This window comes from Dermacentor albipictus, chromosome 6 (assembly GCF_038994185.2).
Source record: "Dermacentor albipictus isolate Rhodes 1998 colony chromosome 6, USDA_Dalb.pri_finalv2, whole genome shotgun sequence".
Classification (NCBI taxonomy): Eukaryota; Metazoa; Arthropoda; class Arachnida; order Ixodida; family Ixodidae; genus Dermacentor; species Dermacentor albipictus.
Genome location: NC_091826.1, coordinates 6,033,125 through 6,049,037, shown reverse-complemented (window position 1 = coordinate 6,049,037; position 15,913 = coordinate 6,033,125). Strand labels below are relative to the sequence as shown.

General features: G+C 45.2%; 1 protein-coding gene across 5 annotated transcripts in view; it reads left to right on the top strand.

Annotated features, from left to right (window-relative positions):
• The window catches only part of LOC135901427 (cyclic GMP-AMP synthase-like receptor), a 90,172-nt gene extending 78,466 nt beyond the window's left edge, over positions 1–11,706 (top strand). For 4 of the 5 annotated variants that reach the window (XM_065431216.2, XM_065431218.2, XM_065431217.2 and 1 more), the window contains one exon: positions 1,393–11,706. In XM_065431216.2, coding sequence (XP_065287288.1) covers positions 1,393–2,175 — 783 coding nt within the window. In that variant the 3' untranslated portion in view covers positions 2,176–11,706. The remainder of the gene's footprint in view (positions 1–1,392) is intronic. The other variant, XR_010564121.2, reaches the window with a different exon arrangement.
• The last annotated feature ends 4,207 nt before the right edge of the window (positions 11,707–15,913 follow it).

Here is a 15,913-nt window from a genome sequence, read left to right as displayed (position 1 = left end):
GGCGCATCCTCTATTGCGGGTATGTGCCATGTTTGAGGCTTATCATCATCCTCATGTATGCCTCTTTGTACTGCTTAACGCCGGTTTCATGAGCATGACAACAAAGAATTGCTTGCAAACACACTACCATTTTGTCAAGAACAATTTTTATGCAATGTAATCTCTCCAGTACAGTATCTTTCATTGTGGCCTCGGAAATACATGCACAGATGCCACTGTTCTCAGAGCTTGTGCAGAGCGCAAAATCCTGCCGCAATTGCCCAGCACCATTGGGCGACGGCTCTGTTGTTGGTGCCCTCATCTTGCAAAATGCATATTGCTTCACTGGGATGGGCTCGAATTCCAGTAGAACTGCTTCTGGAGCAGTTTTATTTTTCTTCACACTGTGGCAATGGTGATACTGGGGATGGCAAGGTTGCCAGACGATGACAACAAATCTTCGTTGTGTTTCATCGATGACGATAACAGTCATCATCAGTGTGACAAAATGAATGAATGGATGGATGGACGAAGAAGGCAAACTCAGTTTTCAGCTCTTAACTTCTGTCGCAGTAACTGATGAAGTGATTAGGGTAGGCTTAGGATGCTATCCTATTTGCGCAATTGTTGCGTTGTCATTTGAGAAATGTGGAATATCACACTGAAGAGGAAATGTTGTGATCTATAGACAGCAATAAAGAGCTGTCTGAAAGTGACAGTGATGGACAATAAGTGTATATAAATTGCCATTATGTTGGCAAGTTTAGTATTCTTTAATGCCAAAATCAAAGACACGCTACATTCTAATTGAAAAAAAAAGATTTTATAAGATCAGGTGCATGCTAGATTTAGGTGTACATTGCTTTTTTCTTTGAACTCATAAAAATCAATGTGTGTGTTAGAAGAAAGCAACTACTACTGCCAAATGAAGCAGTGTTGTGTTAGGAAGTTTGTTCTGTGTTTGTTCTTAATATTACACTTAGTAAATCCTGTGGTTCCTGTCAAGATCAAATGAACAGTAGTCGGGTGTAAAAAGCAAAGGTTAGGTCACCATACTTTTGCATGGCGCACTATTGTACCATTTACTGTTGCCTTTGCCTTTCTTGCCAGGTGTTTGTTTGAGTATATGTATATTTGAGTGATCTCACTAAAAACCTCAGCTGATAGTCGAAACTGTGTCCATCTTCCTCCCTCATGAAAAAATCCCAGAATTATAGCTGCTTTGAAGCCAAGTAGGCTTACCTAGCAATCCTCCTAAATATGAATTCCAGCGATGCAGCCATTGGCATGGCACAGAATACTCAACAGCTGCTTGCAGGTTTGTGGTGTTGTGGCAAGAATTGCAATTTCACATATTTTGCAAGCTACTTCCTAATTAATGAATGCCTTATTTTATGTGCTCTTCACATACAGGTACTTATGAGGCTCCGTGTGATGTTGCATCCTTCTGGGCCAGGTATTTGTTCTCTCTTTGACAACAACGTGAGTCTAATTGGAGACATGAGAGATGACACAAGAAAAAACATAGCCCAACGCCTCCTGAGAATTTCGAACAGTCTGGCCAACAATCCCGAGAGAGTTCTTGAATTTTTCCTGGAGACATCTGCTGTCACTAGTGAAAACTCTCCCACCATGGAGGAAAATCTGAGTCACTCATTGTCGAGCCTCTCTTTGACAGCCAATGAAGCCTCAACTTGTGATATGTCTTCAGACTCTAAGGCGGGCAGCAGGGACTCATCTTTTGTCGATGGCTTCATTGATAAAAGAACCTGCAGTAGCTCTCCTATCCGTACATCAACCTACATGAATGACGTAAGCATTGTTATCATGCAGAAAGTAGTTGGGATGGACACGAACCATCAGAATGCAGACAACAATGTTCAAGTCGCATTGTCTGTTCTAGTTGATGATCATTTACGTGCCGAGATCTGCTGCAGCGTGCCGTGCTGTCGGCAGCAGGAAATAGAAATTTTTAATGAAGGCCCGACAGCACCGTCTTCGTTAGTCTTGAAGCAGCGCTTCGAGCTGACTGGCAAGGCAGCGCCGCCTACGCCAGTGGAAACGGAGCTCTCAGTAATGATTGCAGGAAGGCAACTCCTGAAGTCGTGCATGTACCTGCAATTACAGCTCCGTGTTGAAGAGTGCGAAGTGCGTCTGCCATTTCCTCGAAGTTATAGAGCTTTGAAGTGTTCATAAGGACTTGGTCAACATATTGATTTTTATGCACATTTCCACTGTTTACACTTGTGTTTTGAGGAGGGGTGTAAGCATTTGTTTGTTTGTGATTGCTTGACTCCAGCAGATATTGTGGCAGTGTTGGAGAAGCTTTCATTGAAAATGTTTATACTGCATGATTCATTTTAAGGTGCTGCTGAAAGGATATTGTCCCATGATGTTGCTAAATGCAGTACTCTCTTGGATAGAAATTACTGCCCTAGCTGAAGACAAGCTATTGTTGAAGAAAACAGCTAGAGCTGGCTATCTGAAGCACTGCTTGCATAGTCAAGCAGTGCAGTTTGTGCAGCAAACAAATTGGGGAGAGTAAAGTCTGTTTTACGTACCTTGATATTGCCTGCGATTTTACCCCTTGGATTTGCAGATGCGGCAGATGTACTGTTGGCCCCTTCATGCTTATGATTTTTGATGCTTGGAGGTGCTGAACTTTTCTGTGAATTTGCACATGCGACATGGTTGGGGAACCACTAACTGTGCTGATCATCAGACATGTCACAGTGACCTGCCTGCTTTGTTTTTGTTTTGATTGAGTAACGAGTTAAAACACGAAAAGCTTTTCATAAAGTCTCACATTGTTTTCAAAGACGCAGTTTGAATAAGTGTGTTCGAAGAACAATTCAGCCTTATTCCGCTGGGTGCGTGCAAATGCAAAATTCGCAGCCACCGGAATCGGTGCATGTGAAATGTCAATGCGAAATTGCAGGCACATGGAACAGGCATAACAAGCTGTTTCTCTTTGTAAGTGAAATTGTGCATCTAGGGATTTATAAATGTGCGGTGATATCTTTACCATCTGATGTACACTGGCACTGTTTTTGTCTCGTATGTCTGCAATCAGTCTGTTGTTTGTAATGTAAAGAACTTCCACTTCCCATGGCTACTTTGTATACTCTAAAGAAAGTTACTACCCTTTGGGTTGTATATAGTCCCCAAACAGCAATCATCGTCTGTCTTGCTTGTGTTTTTTTTCTCGAAAACTTTTTTCTCACTAGTTTTTGCCATTGTGAACGCTGTTTGTGCCCATCATAATCATCTGTAAAAACAGTTTTACCCTAATATAGCAAAATTTTCGCTATAATAAAGTATTTAACTGTTTATAAATTTTTTCAATTTTTTCTATCACTATATTGAATTTCAATGTAATGAAGTGTGTTTATAAGCGATTTGAGTGCAACAAAATTTCGCTGCCCCCCATGAAGGTATACCAAGACAATGAATGGAAACTTCCATGGATGCAGATGTTGAAATGCTTGAATTACGTGCAGCTGCCTGTGAACGAAACTCTCCAATCGTGCCCTGCGCGTCTGAGAGCGACCACCAAGGTGGAGCAGTGTCGTGTTCCATATAAACTCCAGGTGTGATTAAATCCTATCACACCCCACGCGCTGTATGCTTTAGGTGTGAGTGAAAGCATGCAAGTGAGCCGCGAAGGATGATGGCTTGATGAGCGCCATCTTCCCGCATTAGCAAGGGGAAAGGGTGAAGGGAAGCGAGCTCACTGTAATGCTATCAAGTGCATGGCGAAAGATGGTGGCTGAGTGCAGGCTAGGTTGGTGCATGTCTCCTTTTCTAGCACGGCCGCTGCTGCACATGGCTGTAAGCGAGGCTAGCGCATATGCAGCCCACGCGTCTTGCTTTAAGTAATCTGCTGCAAAGACTGGGCAAACTGAGGTGGTGTGGCATCATGTGCTGTCTTCCCATGTTTTTAGTGCTGGAGGTTGCATAATGTTGAGTTTCAGAGATGTGTTGGAGCTAGAGGCAGATGAAGTTATCACTCCCTGCTGCCGGTGCTTTGCATGACAGCCTTGTCCCTCTGCGGGCAACATTATCAGCCGTAGGGGTAGAGTGGATGTGAAAATGTGGCTGGCTTTGCCTTGTACCGCTGATGCGAAGATACTGTCAACGTGTCATGGAACTATTTTTCGCCGCCAGCTATCAAATTCAGCAAAATTTTCTCAAACTTGCTTTTTCCGAAAGCCCGATGATTCAGAAAATTTTGCTGCCCCTTATTTTGCTGTACTTATTTGCATAGAAGATCAAATTTCATTATAAAGAAATTTTTATATAACGACGCAATTGCCAATTTTACTGACTTTGTTATATCAATGTTTAATTGCACTACTCATCATCTTTTGTCTTGCTGGTTGAATCGGCTCTGTCTCGTGCAGCTGCTCTAGAATGGAAGCACCACGTTGGCCGATGTCCAAGTAGGAGGAGACTGGCTCAATTCCAACACCCTCTTATTTATTAATTCACTTATTTATTTTCAGTACTGTGAGCCTTTTCAGGCTGTTACAAGATGGGCCAATTCACAACACAAAGAGCAAATATATAAACAGCATAATACAAGCAGCACAGTGCAAACTGAAAGCAAATATATAAACAGCATACAATGTAAAAAAAGCAGCAGCATAGAAACAGTGTAGTATAACTGTTTATGAAAATTAAATATATTGAAATTTTATTTATTTTTAAATCTTATTTGCACATACTGCCAGCCCTTACACAGGGCTATAGCAGGAGAAGAATACGAACAATTATAAATCACATATTTTGTACATAGAAAATTGTACACTGAAACACAAAAAGGGACAATAACTTGAGGTTAATAACACCAAGAGGTAACAGCATAAACCGCTGAAGATAACAAAGACATAAAGTAAAGTATATTATTTACTAACTAGGATATTTCCAATGTGTTTTGCGAAGAAATCAACTGATGAGGATTAAACTGCTTCTTCCGACAGGGAGTTCCATTCTTTGATAGCTCTTGGAAAAAAGCTATACTTGAAACAATCGGAATGTATAACAGGGGGACGAATAAACATTGAATGACGATGTCTAGTGGTTCCACCAGAAAGAATTACCAAAAAGTCTGTATACCTAATATGAACATGATGATGAATTATTAGGTAAATATATTTAAGTCTTTCATATTTAGATCTAGCCTGTAATGTCGGTAGGTCTGCCTGTACACAAAGTTGAGAAGGGGAGTCCGTCCGCCGATATTTATTGATTATGAATCTGACTGCCAGACGCTGTATTCGTTCAATTTTTGATATATTTATGGCAGTGTAAGGGTCCCAGACAACCTTAGCATATTCAATTATAGGTCTAATTAATGTTTTATAAGCTAGAAGTTTTGTTTCTTGAGTTGTGAATGGTAAATTGTGCCTCGGACACCAGAGTGACTTGTTGGCCTTGGCACACACATAATCTATATGGTGGTTTCACCGAAGATCACTTGTGAAAATCATGCCAAGATACTTATGCTGATCAACTCTTATAAGTTCATGATTATTAATAAAATAAGAATAGTTTAAGAAATTTAACTTTCTAGAGACTGTCGTAACTAGTTTTTAATGGATTTAGCACCATTTGCCATTCATCACGCCATTTCTTTATCTTCTGTAAATTTGCTTGTAATGTAGCCTGGTCTCCTACTGTATCAATTTTATTGTATGTAATGCAGTCATCTGCAAAGAGCCTGACGGAAACGTCTATTTTATTCGGTAGGTCATTTATAATTAAGAGGAATAAAAGGGGGCCCAAAACACTGTCTTGGGAAACTCCCGACTTAACACATGAAATCTGAAATCTAAATTAAACATTTAGTGATTCTAGCCTTTGTTTTTTTTTCAAAACTGGTAGGCGAATTTGTACCGTCAATATTTCTGAGTTTAGTTTGTTCCACTCTTCCGGGTGCCGTTTGCACTTGTCAACCACTGGTGACGAACAATGACTCATCCACCCCTGCTCAGCTAGCTGGGCCTACTTGAACTGTGAACACCAGGCAATGAGAACATCAAGTATTTGCCGGCCTTTGATATCAAAGACTGACTCGACAATTATGACAGTAAGTTCTTTCAACCATTGGGATGACATGCATACACTACAGAATGTCGCATTGTACCTCATTGATGTTGTTAGAACTAAAGCCCCTGCATCTACGCGCCACCGCCAGCCAAGCTAAGTACCGCCAACCTAACCTCTTCCTCCACGCTTCTCTCCTCTCACCCCCTTAGCTTCCGGCGTGAAGCGGAACTTACGTAGCTTCAACTTCCTGTTCCGAGTGGAAGTGACGCTATGTTTTTAGCGTTGTTTACTTTCGAGTCGATAGAGAGGCTTTAATTGCACCAGCTGCGGTTGAAACTGTGAATGCGATTCCATCCAAGAACCACCGCCTATTGTAATCGGCGATCTGGTCGTGTTCGCTGCTTCGCGTCAACCTGCGACGGGTTATGCCACGAGAGACAACGTACAGTGGAATGTAGTGCCTGGGCGCTTGGAGACCGCTCCCGTTTTTCGTGCATTTGGAAAACAGCGGCCGCAAACTACTACTTCAGCGGAATACGACAGCTTGTCCCCTTTTAATTCTTGTTGTTTTGAAGCATACATCCCCTCCAGCCAGCACGTATGGAGGGACTTTAGTGAAGGAGTTCGCGACGCCAATTTGTACGGCAGACGCATAGAGTTTATGCTGTTGATTCTGAGGTTGAACTTGTCTCGTACGATCGAAGGTAGCGAACGTCCCAAGTGCGTGCACTACGTGAAGGACTGCAATGACGTGAAGCTATGAAATATAACAAGTCCAAATTTGCGTGGAGGGCATTCAGTGACATGGTGAAAACAAGTGTGCTTTTCTTGTGCGATATGAGCGGAGGTGTGCAGTGAATTGGTGCGTGTGCGCGTGTTGTAACGCGTGCAAAGGTGGACGGCGAATTGTGTGGATGACGCGAGCAGATGCGCACTGCGAATTGTGTGTTGTGACGCGAGCATCTGCTCGCGTGTACGGCGAATTATGTTCGTGTGTTGTGGCGTGAGCAAAGGTGTACGGCGAATTGTGTGTTGCAACGTGAAATTACGATGGCTATTTTTTTTTTTTATTGCGAGTGTTCAGGAGGCGAACGCGGCAGTATTTCGGGCGGTAGGTGTGTCATACTTCTGTTGTCGCGCTTGTATCCGTCCCTGGCCTAAGCGCTAAAGCACTTCCATCTACGCGCCACCGAAGTTTTATGCCGGCAGAAGCGAGGATGGAGGGGCTTTGTTTAGCCTTACTTACTCAACTTTACTCAAAGCGTCCAAATTTTGATGTACGTCAGTTTAGTTATTGGTCAAAAAGACACCTACTTGTTTGGTGAAGTGGAGCAGCGTTGATTTGCTGAATGCTTTCAGAGTTATTCAAGCTTTGTGAAGTAAATGTGAAATTGGCTTACACCTACTGCTATTGTATGAACAAATACTGTGCGTTGCATGTACCACTCTGTCAACACTTCATATGCCTACATTTTGTATATATTCTGTTCGTAAAGGCCAACTGTCCTCCACCTTGCAGTAAAAAGAAAGTTCATACAGGTCGTTATCGCCGAGAGGCGCCGGGGCGGGTGATTTCCAACGTGCCGGACACATGCAGCAGCCGATGATGCAGCCACAGTCCATGGCTCTCCGCACTTTGTCAGCGAAAGAGGACGACAGGCAAAGCGTGTGGGCGCAGCGTACGCAAACAAGCGCGTAGATGCACGCGAATGACGCTTGGTGGAATGGCTAGCGCGAGCAACTCAGATTCGCACCGGTTGCTTAGCACGGGCGCCTCACCATCGTCTGCAATGGGAGCGAAAATTCTCGCAGCGCAACTCCAGGAAGCGGAAACGCCGGAACCGGAAATACCGGAAGCGGAAATGCCGGAACCGGATTTGGTGTGAGGGGAAAAGGCGGCGCACACAAAGGTTGGCGCTACTTAAGAGAGCGGCGGTGGCGCGTAGATGGAGGGGCTTTAGTTAGAACGTGGTTCCTCAACCATGAATGTGACTTCCCTGATTGGTCAGCATTCACTCAGCAACTGCGCCAGATATTTGGCACATCTGCTGGATGCCCAGTAGTGAAATGGAAACTGGCGATGCATATACATGAAGTGAACGAATCCTAGATGACATGATACATTGAGGACATCCTGGCTCTGTGTTGTCACATGCAAAGTGACATGACAGAGGCTGATCGTGTTCGCTACATACTGAAATGCATAAACTCCATCATCTTCAATGCTCTTGCCATTCAAAGCCCAAACTGAGTTTATGACATTATCACGACAAGCCAGCACCTTGACACATTCTATTCCATTTGCCTTCCACACACCTCTTGCAGCACATGCCTCATCGGCAATGCTAAGTTTCTAGCACTGAAATGTAGTATTAGAGAAATTCACAGGCACATTTCCAGTCTCACAAGTATTGCGTCCGTTTGCCCTCCTCCTGACCTGCATGATATCTTTAAAAACAAACTGGCCTAAATGACCGGTGCATAACCTGCTAAGTCCCCTGTGCCTCTTCCTATGGCTATGTATGCAGATATTGCTTCATGGCCTCGTGCATCAATTCCACCTGTGCATGGGGATGTTTCTTCCATCTGGCCTTGGCGTCGGCGAAGGTCCCTGCACCACCGTATTACTCACCATGGCGTTCTTCGTGCCCTTTTGCTTCTACTGTGGCATTTGTGGCCATATTTCATGCTACCGCTGTTGGCATCAGCAAGCTGGAAGATGCGGTGTGCTACATTTGAGAGATATTAATCTTTGATTTGATGCCTACATTCCTGGACACTACACATCCTTGCTATGTTGCTCTCCCTCATCTCTGCTTTCAAGGCATGCCTCAAGCTTCCCGCTCGCCTGTGTCAGTCTCCCTTCTGGCATTATTCATTGCACCTACATGCTCAATTTCCTCAATCAAACACACTAAAAGACCTTTATTTGCAGCTTTCTCTGATTAGCATCCAACTTTCGTCGCTTTGTCCGTGACTTCACCATCATCGCAGCTCCTCTTCACAATCTTCTGGCCTTGGGCACGTCTTGTCTGGTCAGGTGGCTGTGAAACCACCTTCTGGAAAGTCAAGCGATGCTTCACTTCAGAACCAGTGCTCTGCCATTTCGATCCAACAGCCTGTACTATCCTAAAGGCTGGTACAAGTGGCCACGGAATCAGTGCTATCCTGCTTCAGCGGAATCTCGTGTCCGAAGAGCAAGTTGGGGGTTGCATAATACAAAACTTTCGCCCTTATCTGACGGCCACGATTTAACAATTGTGACTGACCGTTGAGCTTAGGTTGGCTGTCATCTCTAAAAAATTTCTCCGGACGCTTTGGCCGTTGGGTGTTGCCTTTGCAGGTGTATGGCTACACAGTGAGGTATAGGGGCAGACAACATCATGGTGCCAACACTTTGTCGTGCTGTCAGCTGTCACCAAATGCTTCACCTTTGATCTGCTCTGCACCGTCCAGCCAAGAGACCAAGCATATGCCCGGTAGCCTAGTACAGTTTATTACCTCAGTTGATTTTCTTGCGTCTGCTGACCTTGTCTTGCTCCAAAATACAGATTCATAATGCCACATGATCATCGTTCGGCTCACTGGCTTAGCCCTCCCTCTCAACAGCTGCTTAAGATGACAACTTTCAAGTTTTAAACTTCAAGATGGAGCATTATTTTGGCAATTTTGCCATTCTTCCAGTAACCAATGGATCCTGGTCGTCCCTCACTTTGACATCACAATTCGGAAGCTTTCCTCGATGATGTGACAGCTGGTCACTTAGGATTTCACAAAACCTATGATCATATCATGACTCACTGTTTCTGGCCTGCCTCTCCACTAATGTCACCATTTACGTTGGCTTCTGTGCATTTTGCCAACACCGAAAACGTTCGACATCCCTTGCCGCCGGCCCCCTTGCAACCTGTGCCATGCCCATCTGCTCCCTTTGAATTTGCGGGTGTAAACTTGTATGGCCCCCTTCCACTTGCACCCACCGGTCACCTCTGGATTGTTACCACCGTGGACCATCTTACTTGCTACGCTTAGACTGCAGCTGTTCCCTCTGGTGCTGCCTCCGAAGTCAGTTTTTTTTTCCTGCACGCTATCATTTTGCATCATGGTGCACCTCGTGTCCTCCTTAGTGATTGTGGCAAGACATTCTTTTCTCATGTTCTTGCTGAAGTCCTCCAGGCCTCTAACACCATCCATAATATCGCATCAGCGTATCATCCATAAACAAATGGTCTCACTGAGCATTCTCATTGAACTTTGTCCGACATGATCTCCATGTATGTTCAACTCGATCACACAAACTGGGACATCATTCCTCCACTGCCGCCCAGTGCACATCTAATTACAGTCCCTTTTTTCTCGTGTACGCCGTGCACCATCTTTTGTCTTGAATACTGCCTTCCTTTCAACACCTGCTGCTTCATCTGCATCCCTTCCAGAAAAGTTGCTGCTTGAATTGCCTGTGTCAACCCCGCTACCATTCAAGACAAAAGAAAATTCATTGTATGCAACGCGTTGCATGGCTTCATTCAACCCAGGCAACAATGTTCTCCTGTAGACACCTGCTTGCCCTCCAAGGCTCTGTGAAAAGTTTCTTGATTATCTTGGCTAATGCAGCATTCTGCGAAGAATGTCTGCTGTATCCTGTCACTCCTGTTAGCTTGACTACTGACAGCCGTTGCCGCAGCACAGAAATCGTCCATGTCTCTCACTTAAAGCCGTACATCGCTGACTGCTTTCATGAGGGGGAAAAGTTAGTGTGAGCACTATTTGTGCACGTTCTCATGTGCACACACTACTCATCATCTTTTGGCTCGCCGGGTGTGTCAGCTCTGTCTCTCACGGCTGCTCTAGATAAAAGCAACACATCAGCTGATGTCTCCAAATATTTCCCATCGGCAATGCTATGTCACGCTGATAACATTAATTCCATTTGTTAACTGAAAGTACTGGGCATGCAGCATTAATGTAAGCATAGATGACATTTATTGTTTAGGGACAAGATAAACCACAAAGTGCGCAAACTTTTCTTAGTGTGTAAACCATGTTATTTTTTCTATCTTTATTGCCATGGTGATGACAATTGGGAAATCACCATTCATGATGACCATTGACTTGTACATGGCAGTTATGACTCTTGCAATGTTCTAGTTGATAGCTTGTGCATAAAGTCTTCAACGTAGTAGTTCTGCGGAAACCTGCAGGTTGGAGAGGAGTAATGAATAAATGGAAAATCAAACATCCACCCGTTCGTAGCAAATGCTACAAATGGGTGGATGGGTTTCCTTTGTAGCAATTGCTACGAACGGGTGGATGTCTGATTTTCCATTTATTCATAAAGTCTTCAATAGAGATTTTAAATCAGGGAATGCCAGCAGCACCCAAGCATTGGGGGATGAAAACTCCATTGTGGGCCTTTTGTGCTCGATTTGGGTTCTTTTGTATGCCCGGCATCCCCTAGTCCAAAACTGTAATGTTTGCCAAATTACACAATTTACTTGTAAGTTATCTTAACCGTGTAACAGAAACAGCGGTTGTAAGCACTTCTCAGCCAAATTCATGGTGTATATTGGCACCACATCCCGTATACACGGTGGCGTCACTCTCTATGCAACTACAAATAATTTTATCTTTTAATTTTCTTCGTTTTAATGAAATAAACCTTATTTGGGAACTTCACCCAATTTTCACTGTCTGTCCTTGGTTAATCTGTTTCGTACCAACTTGGATCTCTGGGTAGTCCATGGTCTCGTGGGCACAGTAGACTTCTTATTAGACTTCTTCAAAGCATTCGATAAAGTTGTGCATGGAAAATTAATCTGCAAGCTATAAAGCACTGGCCTCTAGTTACCTCATTAAGTGGATAAGTTCATATCTTAAGAACAGAGGTCAGTTTGTGGAAATTAGTAAAATATTTTCTGATGTCCTCACTGTAACCTCTGGGGTACCACAGGGCAGTGCATTAGGCCCTCTGCTTGCTTTATAATACATCAAGGAGTTAACGCAAGTAATTCCTGACACTGTTTCCATTCATCTCTTTGCAGATGACTGCAATGTTTATAAAAGTATAACATTATTAAACAACCACAAACTATTATAAGAATAATTTTTTTTTCCATAAAGCAGTGGTGTCATGATTGGGGTTAGAGCTTAACCCACAGAAAGTTCGTAGAAGAACTTGTAAAAAGCATGTCAGTTCATTTCAGTATTGCTTGCATAACCATCCTGTTTCGTAAGTTTCTAAGTATAAATGTCTTGGTGTAACTATTACCAACAATCTATCGTGGAGTATCCATATTTCAAATATTTCTTCATCAGCTTTCGCAAAACTTTTCTCAGGCGTAAACTCAAAGATGCTCTGTCACATCTTAAACTTCCGGTTTACAATACATATATCAGATCTAAACTTGGGTATGCTTCGATCATCTGGGACCCTCACACCAAAAATATATTTATCGCCTTGAACAAATACAGAGAAAAGCTGTGAGGTTCATCTTTGGTAAATATAAAAGAGGAGACTTTTCTACTAACCTTATGACTGCCAGCAACATTTCACCCCAGGAAGATTACTGCTTTACTGTTGCTATTGTCACGTAGGTGACGGTGAGCTGCCTGGCACACGCAGGCAGACAGAAAGGGACACTGCGTCAGTGGTAGACTTAAAGAGAGTTTAATGAGCGAACTTTTGCCCTAAATCAAGGGAACAACTCGGTGCTGGTGAAAGCAGCAAGCGCGTCTAGGGCGTTCGTCGGACTGAGACAGCGCAAGCAGTGGTCCCGTATTTATACATTTCGCGTCCATGATCGAAACGCGTCAAGCGGCGCCGCTTGTGTCACAGCGACGCGTCGCTACTAGCCGAAATAAACGCACGTGGCATTACTCCCCCACCCCCAGTGAAGAAGCATCGGCCCCATGCTAAATAAAACAAGAAACTTGTAAGCATGCAACAATCAAACATGAAAAACAAACAAACAAAAATTTTTGTTAGTCCGCTAACGCTCAAAAAACGTTTTGAAGTGCGCAACGTCGCTGTGACTGTGTCATTCCATCGGGCACAACCTCGTAGACCAGTGGCCCAAGTCGTCGAGTTATCTTGTAGGGCCCGAAGTAACGGTGCAGGAGCTTCTCACTAAGCCCGCGACGACGAATCGCTGTCCACACCATAACGTGGTCACCAAGTGCGTATATACTGCATCCCGTCGTCGTAGGTTGTAGAGTCGGGCGTCAACGTTTTGCTGATCTTTAATACGCATTCGGGCGAGCTGGAGAGCTTCCTCGGCGCGTTGAAGGAAGCCGGCAAAGTCTGCATGGATGTTGTCTTCAACTGAGGCAACATCACATCCAGCATGGTGGCGACTTGGTGACCGAAGACAAGTTCGAATGGCGTCATCTGCGTTGTCTTTTGTGGCGCGGTGTTGTACGCGAACGTCACTTACGGAAGAACTTCGTCCCAAGTCTTGTGCCCGACGTCGACATACATGGCGAGCATGTCGGCGAGGGTTTTGTTTAAACGCTCCGTAAGGCCATTTGTTTGCGGGTGGTACGCTGTAGTGCGCCGATGGCTCGTGTGGCTGAAGTGCAGAATCTGTTGCGTGAGTTCTGCTGCGAATGCCGTAGTACCTCTGTCGGTAATAAGGACCTCGGGTGCACCATGACGGAGAACGATGTTCTTTACGAAGAATCTGGCGACCTCGATTGCATTTCCCGATGGTAACGCCGTTGTCTCGGCATAGCGCGTCAGATAGTCCGTTGCTACCACTATACACCTGTTCCCGCATGTAGATGTCGGGAAGGGGCCAAGCAGATATCCATCCCTATCTGCTGGAATGGTTCCCACGGTGGTTTGATTGGTTGCAGGAGGCCTGCTGGCCTTGTAGGCGGTGTTTTCCGACGTTGGCAATCTCGGCAGGTTTTCACGTAGTGTGCGACGTCTGCGTTCGGGCCCGGCCAGTAGTTCTTGAATTCTTCTGAGAGTTCGAGTGAATCGCAGATGCCCTGCTGTCGGCTCATCGTGAGACGCTTCTCAAATCTCTTGCCGTAGCTTGACCGGCACGACGAGTAGGTTATGCCGATGGTATGCCGCTTTGTGCGGCGTGAAGTTTTTTTCCAAGCATGTTGTCGCGCAGGCACAGCGACGAAAGTGCACGTCTGAATGCCTTTGGCGCCGAATCGGTTTTGCCTTCCAGATATTCAACGATACAGCGTAGATCAGGATCGGCACGTTGATCTTATGCGAAGGTGTTAGAGCTTATGGGTCCAAAGAAGGCATCGTCGCAGGGCGGGGCGGATTCAACAGGGGCTCACGAAATGCAGTCGGCGTCTGTGTGCTTTCGGCCTGACATATGCACGACGGTTACGTCGAACTCCTATAGTCGCAGGCTCCTACGAGCGAGGCGACCTGGCGGGTCTTTCAGGTTAGCGAGCCAGCACAGAGCGTGGTGGTCACTGACTACCTTCAAGTGCTTCCCGTAAAGATACGGCCAAAATTTTATGACCGCCCAAACGACAGCGAGGCATTCCTTTTCGGTCGTCGAATAGTTCAATTCGGCTTTCGACAGGGATCTGCTCGCGTAGGCGATGGTTCACTCGAGGCCGTACTTCTTTTGAATCAACACAGCAATGATTCCTATGCCGCTTGCATCTGTGTGGATCTCGATTTCACCGCCAGCTCTCGTCGAAATGGCCGAGTACTGGCGGTGACTGCAAGTGCCTTTGAAGTTCGCGAAAAGCGTCTTCTTGGGGCTTCTTCCATGTAAACTGCACGTCGACTTTCGTAAGGCGATTGAGAGGCTCTACGATTCGATAGAAATCTGGGAAAAAACACCTGGGCCGGTATCTTGTAGCGATGCCTTTTCCGATTCTATGCTTTTTCGCGCTTTTCGCGCTTGGCCAGTGGTCAGAGCGACGGTCTGCCCACATTATCAACGGAATCGGACCGCCATGTGTGGTGGATGATAAGAATAGCATAGAATAAGGCATAAGGCATCGCTACAAAATAGCGGCCCTGTAATGCGCACAGAGCCCCGAGAATCTACGGACAGCTTTCTTTTCACTGGGTATCGAGAAACTTTCGATGGCTGCCGTCTTTCCGGGGTCCGGACGCACGCCTTCACGATTAACTACGTGGCCGAGGAACATAAGCTCTTCGTAGGCGAAACATTTCTCTGGTTTCAGAGTGAGTCCCGATGCCCTAATTGCCTCTAGCATGGTCTGCAGCCTGTTAAGGTACTCGTCGAAAGTGGATGCGAAAACGACTACGTCGTCGATATATACGAGGCATATCTGCCATTTCAACCCAGACAACACGGTGTCCATGACATGCTGAAATGTCGCTGGCGCTGAGCATAGTCCAAATGGCATAATTTTACATTCGTAAAGACCGTCTGGCGTGAGGAAGGCAGTCTTCTCACGGTCCCTCTCGTCGATCTCAATCTGCCAGTAGCCGCTCCGGAGGTCCATCGACGAAAAATACTTGGCACCGCACAGTCGATCTAACGTGTCGTCGATTCTAGGAAGTGGGTAGACGTCTTTTTTCGTGACGCTGTTGAGGCGCCTATCATCATCATCATCAGCCTGGTTACGCCCACTGCAGGGCAAAGGCCTCTCCCATACTTCTCCAACTACCCCGGTCATGTACTAATTGTGGCCATGTCGTCCCTGCAAACTTCTTAATCTCACCCGCCCACCTAACTTTCTGCCGCCCCCTGCTACGCTTCCCGTCCCTTGGAATCCAGTCCGTAACCCTTAATGACCATCGGTCTATAATCGACGCAAAATCGTAGGGTACCCTCTTTCTTCTCTACGAGCACCACGGGTGAAGATCACGAGCTCTTGGACAGCTGAATGACGTCGTCGCGAAGCATTTCTTCAACTTGTGTCTTGATTG